This window comes from Cydia strobilella, chromosome 1 (assembly GCF_947568885.1).
Source record: "Cydia strobilella chromosome 1, ilCydStro3.1, whole genome shotgun sequence".
NCBI lineage: Eukaryota > Metazoa > Arthropoda > Insecta > Lepidoptera > Tortricidae > Cydia > Cydia strobilella.
The window spans coordinates 23899873-23910395 of record NC_086041.1 but is presented as its reverse complement, the minus strand read 5'-3'; the positions used below and the strand labels follow the sequence as shown (position 1 = coordinate 23910395).

Genomic DNA, 10523 nt, shown 5'->3' with positions numbered 1-10523 from the left:
TGCACCGTATTTGAAAAGTTTGTATTAATAAAGTTTGCAGCGGGAGAGAACATTTTTTTAAATAGTGGACTTGAAAATCTAAGTGTTGAGAGGGATTATATCGAGAACATTTTTTTTCAGTTAGGGGCTTGAAACTTCGTACTTTGTGAAAGACAAATTTCATGCGCTGTATAATTACTAACAAATGATTTACCGTCCCTACTGATATCTTTTGCTGCATAATGTTCTTTGCCCATTTAAAATATATAACCACCAACATACAAATCCACGCGTACGAAGTCGCGGGCAACAGCTAGTTTATTTATGTGAGTGCTACAATGCAATAGTATGGTATCATCGAGCTGATCTTATGACGGAGACAGGAGGTGGCCATGCGTTCTCTGAGATAAAACAACATAACCTAATCGTGTTTGGGGTTGTCTCGACGAATATTAGTTGCCTGTTGAAAGAAAAACTAAGTACAGTCAGCGATAAAAGCTTGTATTAAACACGATTATTTATCAAAAAACATATTTATTTGTAGTAGGAAAAGTGCACAACTAAATCGAGTACTCTGGATATTGCTAACTATATGCCGATGCCGTCGAGTTTGCTAAAGAATGAAGTCTCCGTTAGTAGGTTACTTATAATACCCATGTACGTTAAGCATTGCATTATTAAAGCAGGTTTTTAGGTGAAGACCGACGCATTCAACTTGGCAACACATTTGGTATATCCACGCCAAGTAGGATTGATTATGTAGGTACTTGTGACCCAAAAATATCTGGCAAAGGATTGCGAAGTCTCGTTAATGGCTGCTTTGGTCAATAAACGCGGTTGAAACTAGCGACAAACTTCAACATAGATATTTGCAGAATTCGCAAGTTCAATATTTGAATATTGGTCATCAATAGTTTCGATACAAATATTTGGAAAACTTTGGTTGTATTAAGATAGACCATATTGTGTTATAAATTTGACATGGTGATGATATGAATTTTCCATGACATATATTACAGTGGTCCAGTTCCGCAACATAATCATTATTCATCAGACATTTTGTTCTAAAGCAGTTAAAGAGCAGCTAAAGAGTTAACGCAGTCACTAACGTAAACATCAAGTGTCAGCTTGTGGTATGGCTAAAGAATGTAAATGCTCTCTGAAACATGTCGCGCGAGTGACTAAAACATTAAAACAAGTGAGTCTAAACCGTATAATTATTTAATGAAGGTAAATGCATTTTGAACTTACCTACTAACGTTGACAGTGAAATTCAAAGTGAAAACTAAATTGAGCTAATTATGCAGGGTTTCGGGTTCGAACCCTATTACAAAGTAAACCTTCGAAAGTCTATCTCCATGTTTATCTACACACTGCGCATCGAAAAAATAACACGAAAACCGGTCAAACGTGAATGGGTTTTATAAAAAAAAAATGGTACGGAACTCTCGAAGCGCGATATGTGTCTTGCACTTGGATTTGGTCAGGTTTTTAGTTACTGTTATTATATCGTTTAGGGTCACTTTTAAACTATATTAACGTTAGAATTTTTTGAATTAACTTAATAATCAAAATATGTACTTATTTTAAACAGAACGTACCAATGAATCTACATTAGCGCATGCGCGATAAGGAGTGTCGACTTGTGGGACGCTCGCTCCTGTAGTAGGCCTGTAGAACCCGCCGGCATCGGCGCTTTAGCCCCCACGGCTCCAGTTACGAGAAAGTTTTTTTCAGAATTAAAAAGATAACTATTAAAAAAGGGTAGTTTTCATTAGTGTAACGTGGAGTGCCGTGATTCAAGCAACATGCGGCGGCTTCTGATGGTGGCGATTTGTTGCTACGTGGTCTGTTCAGGTAAGTTTATTTACAAACTTTTTCGTATGCTCTCTAACGTCAGCTGTTTTGAGTTTTTGATAAGAAAAACGTTAAACAAACATGTGTTATACCGTAAGTTTATAAAAGGATACCGTATTCGTATACGGTACGATACGAGTGTTCCGACATAATTTTCCAAAGTATTTTAAGTAATTAGATGCGAGAGAACGTCAGGAAATTAAAATTATCACGGGTATCGTAAAAATCCTGACATTTCTTTATCGTCCAAAATAATATAGGGCCAAGGTGTGTTGGGGTTTATTACAGTCCATTTTTGGAATTACCCTACAGTGTAAAGTACTCGGAGTGACACGATTACGCCTTAGTAGATTTTTTTAAATATTATGAGCTGCAGAGATAGTCGACATCCCTACAAACAAATGTCTATGCCCCCAGGGGTCAGTTATCTCTGCAGCTGACGTTAGAAAGCTTTGTAGCTCGTAGGTGGGTACTCGTATCTTACATCAAATCAATGTCAGTAGTAAAACATAACACAGGGACATTGATGGATTAAATAAATAGAGCTATACATTATTATAATATAGATAATAGGACAGGTAGGTATTTAAAACATATATATTTAAATGTTAAACTTATTATTAGTAAGTATTGATTGAGGAAAGGGGACGGCCACTTCTCCATACAAACGTAGTCCCCATTTTCCTCTCTGGATATTGACATTATGGAAAATATTTTTACATAATTTGATGTATAATATAATATTAAGCTAAATTTTCAGCCGAGTTCCTGTTTTATACCTATTCCTTTTCCCTTTATGCGGAAGACAGACATCCACAACCATCCGTTTAATTATTCTGTTGAAAAAGTGTTTTTATAAATTTTAATGAAAATTGTCGTCATTTTATACACCGTGTTAAATGTGACCCTAATTACCGAACCGAACCGAACAGAAATATTTTTTGTGTAAGTGCTAAATTACACGTGCAACGCAGAAGAAGTTGTTTTACTGCAAATTACCACGTTTGTGGTTGTGTGTTTGACTTATTTAGATTTTTTGATTAGGTATTGTAAAATTTAGGAGCAAAAAACAGATTTCATAAATTTTTTTAAATGTTAGGAGTAACTTATAATTCGAACAAAATCAAACGTAGGGGCATAGCTGTGGTTGCTAAACAACAAATTGTGTCAAAACATTTTCAATAATGTTAATATCCAGAGAGGAAAATGAGGACTACGTTTGTATGAAAAGGCAATTTCGCATTCGCATGGCTCCTCCACTTTTGTCTTAAGGACTATTACAAACTAAGGATACAAAAGTTCTTGATAAGTCTTTTACTTTACTTCAATTTTATTAGGAAATAAACACAAAACGAGAATGAAAGCAATATTGCTTATTACATTTCGGGACGAGAATTCTGGTCACGTTGTGAGTCGAGATTTAAAAAAGTTTACGGCACCGGATATCCCTTAAGAGTCACGAGTTTTTGAAAAAGGAAATAAAAAGGAAATAAAGGGGTGTACTCTGTTTGTTTTACAAATAGACCAGAAAATAAAGCAACAGCCTGTATTGCTATTATTTTTATTAAGTTATATCTAAAATTTAATAGTTTTACCGGATACTTTCATTACGAATAGCGTAGGTAGAAATAATGTAATTAGAAGAAGATATATGCTCGTATATGGTGATTTTTTGCCATTAACTTTTTTGCACCCAAATAAATCAATTTATTGTTAAAAAAAACTTCTAACACATGCCTTGGTTTAAAATGACCGGTATTTTCTTTCTTCAAAATGATTAATACTGAGTATACTGACTGAAAAACAGGCTTTGTGGCCTTATTGGTTATAGTTGGAATTTTTTAGGGTATGCAAATGTTAAATTGAGCTTCGTATAAATTAGACGTTTAAAAAAACTAAACGCGCTATTTCTCATCATATCATATCATATCTGTACATTATTGTTTACTAGGTAGGTATGAACATGAAGTAATGAATTTCGCTAGTACAGCTTGAGGGACTACGAGTTTACCTCCGTAAAGTCGGCCAACGTCACACCCTGTATAGTGCCTTTATTTCATTCAACACTGTTAGGTAACATTGCAGAACAAGTCAGCAACAGTTAAGTAAGCAAAGTTTGTAAAAATATAAGACTGCACAGTCGCGGTAAGCAAGGACGAACAAGTTTATTACAAACTGAATCAACTCGCAGACGAAGTTAACACTACGAATTCCGACTTGGAGTTCCAGTGACTTATGATTTTCTTTTAATTCCAATCCGTTCATTTAGTAACAACAAAACAATAAAATATTGGTTATAAAATTTTCTCCGTTCTATTAATGCACAAAAACACTAAAGAGGTGCAATTTGAAATAAAACTATGAAAACGGATTATATCGCGTATATTGAATTTAGGTATAATACATCCCGACATTTCGAACCCTTTACAGCGTTCGTGGACGTCAGGATGTATTATAAATTCAATATACGCGATATTATCCGTTTTCATAGTTTTATTTCATGTGTAACTATCGCGGTAACCGAAGACAATATTATGACCTGCAATTTATTTATTAATAACGTGCACGTTATATAAGAGTGCCAATTTGTACTTAATTATTAATAGTAGTTGCTAGTTGATTCCGATTTTTGTTGGTTTTCTCATTAAATTACTTTAAAAAAAGTTATGCTATTAAGTTATTTCTTATTTCAAAATAATACCCCTTTTTAGCATTGTGTGATATAAAAAAACAGTTTTTTTAATACATATCTCAACGATCTTAATGACCATAATCATTCATAAAGCAGCAGCCCATTTCCTGTCACCCAGTAGGTATTAATTTAATTAATGAATCGCTAGTAGTGAGGTTTGCATTTGTGAATAATTTACTATACTATACGATTATACTTAATCCTCAATTGTCATATAAAATGGTGTAAGTGACACATAAGGCGCGCACGTCTGTTTAATTGGGAGGTCAGCCGGTGTGTCAATTATAGTTCATTCAACCAATAAAGATACACACCTACTGAGCTATTATAGTGCCAATGGCGATGACGAAAGCTTTTCACGCAACTTATTTTAAGAATTAAGAAGAATAATGCTTTAAAGAAGTTTACTAATCCTGCTATCGAAGCTAGAATGTATGTGACCGCTGAAGTATCAAATATCTCGCAGTAATATCGGTTGATATTCGCTCACATTAGTTCATTTGCGGTAATTAACTATTTGATGTCGACTGATGCCAGACGATAGGTTTAAGGATACCGCGCCGGGCCCGGGTCTTTATGTTCGAAATATCATCATGATGCGAGATGGTGACGTTCGGATGGCAACTGCAGCCGCATTGTTGTTGCAACATTGCAGCAGCGGCCTTGACGTGGACGTTGTTACTGTCAGTTTCCTTGATAAAATAGATTGCACGTGCAGTTGCCATCGGAATGTTACATTTTATAAGGAAAAATCTTTTTTTTTATGCGTCATTTTGCTGCGCCAGAGAAGAGAGAGAGAGAAGATTTTGTTTGGTTCTGGATTTAAAACAAAAAAAAAAAACCGGACCAAGTGCGAGTCGGACTCGCGTTCCAAGGGTTCCGTACTTTTAATGTGAAACATGGGTCGGATCAAAAACTAAGTAATTAAGTCCGACTCACGCTTGACTGCACATTTCTAATAGGTTTTCCTGTCATCTATAGGTAAAGAACTATTTCGTGTATTATTCTCAAAATTTTAGAGTCTGTAGTTTCGGAGAAAAAAATATTTTAAAATTACAAATAAAATATATTTGAGATTCTCAAAATGAGCTCTTTCATTTGATATGTAACACGATATAGTTTAAAAAACTTTATTTCTAAATTTTCTCATTTACCCCCCAAAAGTGGCCCCCATATTTAAAATTCATTTGTTTACGTTACATGTCCGTCTTTGGGTTACAAACTTACATATGTGTACCAAATTTCAACTTAATTGGTGCAGTAGTTTTGCAGAAAATGGGCTGTGACAGACGGACTATAAGGGTTCCGTTTTTTTCCTTTTGAGGTACGGAACCCTAAAAATGACCTTTCAAATATCTTTGATGAGTATTTAATCTTTGACGAGTACTTAATCGATACCGATATAACACGTTGAATCACGCTCGGCACTAATATTGAAAGGTTGATTGATGACGCCATCAAGCCGTTGATATACGAAATAAAGTTTTACGAGATATAAAAGCTTGCTATTAGACAATTTGATCATTAAACAGGGAAATTATAATTCTGCCATTAGTGACGCTATTAGTGGTATGTAGGTGCGGCGACGGCCACTCCCTAGGCTAGGGCATTCGCTATTTCAGCCAATGACAGGTCAACGACTCTGACCTAAGTAATTGCAACTATTGCAAGTAACGTGTTGCAGTTAAAATTAGTAAACTTGTAGTGGGTAATTTTGCGTACTATGTCGTTCACAATACAGTGATACAAATACTCTTTATTGCACACCTTAATAAAATTAAAAAAAAAAACAATATAAAAAGAATAAAACAGCAACAGAAGTAAAGGTAAACAACAGGCGGTCTTATCACTAAAAAGCGATCTCTTCCAGACAACCTTTAGGTAGCGGAAATTGAAAAATTTACGCAATGTTAGTAGGTTGTATAGTGTCGTTTACTGTACTAAAAGATTCATTATCATAAGTAAAGTAGCCTTTAGTCTCGAAAATGTGTGCAATGAATAGGTACGTATATTATTAAGTGACTGAGTAAGTATATAATGTATGGCATTGCTGTATACAATATTTTGGTTTTTATACTTGAACTGTAAGAATTTTTTTATATATACTCATAATGTAGTTTATATAGGAACAATTAAATACCCTTATCTTATTATAAACCATATTAGGAGCAGGAATCTAAAACAAATATTAAACCATTGCTCGTACCAATAAATACCCGTATGCATTCCCCAGGGCTGTCGCCCCCGTCGCGTCGCGCCCAGTAAATATGTATTGAGAGTGGCGTTGAACTAGGAATGAAAATAGACAATACCATCCTTTAGTGCAATTTAAATGAACTAAAACGAGCAAGTTTTTGCCGCAACTATGTTTTGCCAGGCTATTTTTTTACTTATCATGGTATTCTACAAAATGTCACTTAACTATAAAACTCCCGTGAGACTCAAACATATTAGATTATTTTAAACCGGGTTAATAATACGTGAGTGACCCGGTTTAAAATAATCTAAAATGTCACTTCTAAGATAGTAACTTATAGTTATATGTATTATTAAAAATTAATATAGTAGGGTGTTGCTTATTTTGTCGAACTTAAAATTTTCTATATCTCACCCGCTTAATTTATTCTCTTTCACTAAAAAACAAATGTGTTTTTTTTTTTAGAATTTTTAATTACAGTACATGCAAGTATTGAAGCTATTAACATGTAATTCAATAGTAGGTAGGTATGGTTAATATATATTTTTAAATAATTTTTATTCCTGTTTTAGGAGTGCGCATTACTTTATCAATATTTAGAACGCCTAAAACACGCATAATATTCTTTAAAATAATTAGGGGTATTATTTTATGTTCAACTGCGCATTAATGTACCCTGAACCGATGTCTCATAAAAAAAAGGGGAAAAAAAATCTCGTATAAAGGGTCCAAATTTTCAAAATTCGGTAGCGACCCCTAAAACGTAATTGAAAATTCTGAAAAAAAATCCAAAAAATCGAAATCGAAAATTTTAACTTCGACGAAATAAGCAACACCCTATTATACCTATAGGTACAGTCAGCTGCAGAGAAAAGGCACCCCCCCTGCATACAAAGTTCTGTAAATTAGTATGGACGTGGGGTACCTTTTCTCTGCAGCTGACTGTACAATGACAGAAGTTTTCGTGAAAATATTTATTAAGTAGAAGGAGTGAACCATGAAAATAAAAGTTGCTTTAACTCATAAAAAGCATTTCATTTATTTTATTTACATATTTAAATTACATTTGCAACTTACAGCTAACACCATAGCGTCATAAACTCAGTTACTACGTATGTACTAATTAATACATTCATTCATCTCAAACATGCATATACTTTTATAACTCTTTGTTTATTATTTAATTATTTCATACAATTTATATTATTAATTTATTACAAGTTACACATGCCTACGAAACAATCCGCAAGCACTCTTTGCCTCCATAGTTACCTTTAATTTAATTTATTTAAAGGACCTAATATAGGTATACTTCGGGTAGATATGTTAGAAGTTGAATGTATTTTTAAATAAATTCATTAATTGTCACATTAATTCATCGAACAGGATGCACAGAGCGCTCGGCTCCGCCGCAAATTGAATTCATTTCGACTCGTCGCCGGCTCAGTGACGTGATCGGTCGCCATGCGACGACGTGCCACTTTTGTTTTTATTTCATAACATAACTGTCTACAATTACACATGTAGTGTTCTCGCATGAATAGTAATTGCTGCATATAAAATGTCCATATGAATAGTCATTTTGAGAATAAAGCTAGGATTATATAAATTAAATAGTAAAAGAAAAAGTCTTAAAATGTTGCAAATAAGATTATATACATTATAAAACTTAAAAAAAGGCTTAAGGAATGGTTAACTTTATTGTTTGTTTAAATATTTATTACCAGTTTCTCATTGTTCCTAGTTGCATTTGGTATAGGCGAGAGGATAATAAAATTTAGCAAAGACTCTCGTAAAATGGGTAACAACGTTCGGTTGGCCTTTAATGAAGGTGTTGTAAGGCGTCCCTTTGACAATACTGTGCTCTAAGTGACCCACCGTGTTACCCTAATTTGCCTCAATTTCCGTACGTACCTAAAGTACGGCATTTGCAACATTACGCCGCTTTTGCAAATAATTAATTTATAAATTTGCGTATTTCAATTTTAATACCACGCACCGTTGATGATTTAGCAATTATTAATGGTTTCAAACTTTAGAATTTGTGAATTGGAAATGATGGCAGACAAACAATATTTGAACCAGTCAGGCAACAAAACCGTAACCGCATAATAGGCTAGATAACACTTTTTTATTAATGGTATGGTACTCGATCAGGTTTGTTTTGAGGATCAAATATATAAGGGACCCATTGCTTTGAAGCAATATCGGAAATTGCATTCAAGGTCTGACAATTGTACTCTACGATGCCAGCAAAAGTTTTCCTTTTAGTGGAATGGCCGAAAAATCAGTCAGATATAAACACTTGTTTGTAATCATTTGGTTATTATTAATTATAATTATGTTATGCAATACATGGTTACTTTGACATTATATGACAATACCGGCAATGTTTAGCTTTACTTTATAGTTTTAGGTACTGTAAAACTAAATCATATCTACCTAAACCTAAAGGTTGTCTGGAAGAGATCGCTTTTTAACTATAAGACTGCCTGTTGTTTAATCTCTTCTTTTCTGTGTTTTTGTATTGTTTTCTGTAATGAGGTATGCAATAAAGAGTATTGTATTGTATTGCATCTCTGAATAAACTGAAATATAAATATTGACAGACCAAATCAACTGTTAAATTCTATGGTGGTAATTTGAGCATAATCTGACGGCTTCTTATTTTCCGAACACGCAAAAACTTTCTGCATAAATAACCTCGGTGTTGGCGTTGACTTTACGACTATTCTGTAGGAAGTTGGACTCATCATTTTTTTTTTGCGGAGAGTTATAAGGGTGCATAGTGGAGCATAATCCGATATCTCTTTATTCTTTTTATCTATACAGGATTGGTCGTTGTTAGAAAGAGATGGGTCTCGTAGTCGTGGAAAGTTGGAGGGTATAAATTAATCGCAGTGTGCATTTGACACTTTTGCACAATAACTGTCGGAAAGCAGAGAAAGCATACGCTACTACTATAAATGCAAATGTGCTCTTTTCAGCTCATGTGAAATTGATCTCTTAAAGTTTTCGGACACTGCTCTTTGAATAATATACATTAGCATGATTAGCATTAATAGTAGGTACAAAATGAACGACCTTGTTAGTACAAACCACTCATTTCCTTTAAAATTGTGAAAATTGTTTTTGTGTATTTTGTTTCATATAAATTGGTATGAGATTTTCTACCATTTCTTTAAAAAAAATGAATGTGTATTTTTCAATGTAACACAACACACACACAAACTATTTCAAATAAAATAAAAAAGTCGCGGTTGGTTGACATCTTTGGCTGGATAAGATATAGTTCTACTTTTTGTAAGGGCGTTTAAACTTTAATAAAGTTAGAACCGCGCCATATAATAGAATTTGTATGCAACATTGTTGTGGCGTAAGTTGGGACTTCGATGGGTTTAACTTTTTAATTTTTAACCGATTATCAACTAACCAGCAGACTCAGTTTACGGCCATTTTTAGAAAAAAAATGTACTTACTCGCGATACATACATTGACAACAGAACACGTGAGTGATGTCACTTAACTTAACCAGCGCAGTATGTGTATCTACGTGGTGTAGTTTACTAGTACCTATTTACATGACTTTTCTTTGGGCCCTAGCATTATGATTCATACGGTACAGCGGATCTTATTGCCGTTTTTTATAACCCTATTATATTTCCCTTTACTTTGAGGGGCATTTTCTTGTCGCACATAACGCCAGCCAACTCTTTCCTTCTGTATGTGTTTATTTTTCCGTCACTGCTAATCACTGAACCCAGGTATTTGATCTTTTCGGAACCTTAAAAATTATAG

The 10523-nt window shown here is 34.0% G+C and overlaps 1 protein-coding gene across 1 annotated transcript in view; it reads left to right on the top strand.

Annotated features, from left to right (window-relative positions):
- Positions 1-1586: 1586 nt before the first annotated feature.
- The window catches only part of LOC134742670 (neural cell adhesion molecule 2-like), a 137719-nt gene continuing 128782 nt past the window's right edge, over positions 1587-10523 (top strand). Inside the window, exon 1 of the mRNA XM_063675863.1 lies at positions 1587-1836. Coding sequence (XP_063531933.1) covers positions 1788-1836 — 49 coding nt within the window. The 5' untranslated portion in view covers positions 1587-1787. The remainder of the gene's footprint in view (positions 1837-10523) is intronic.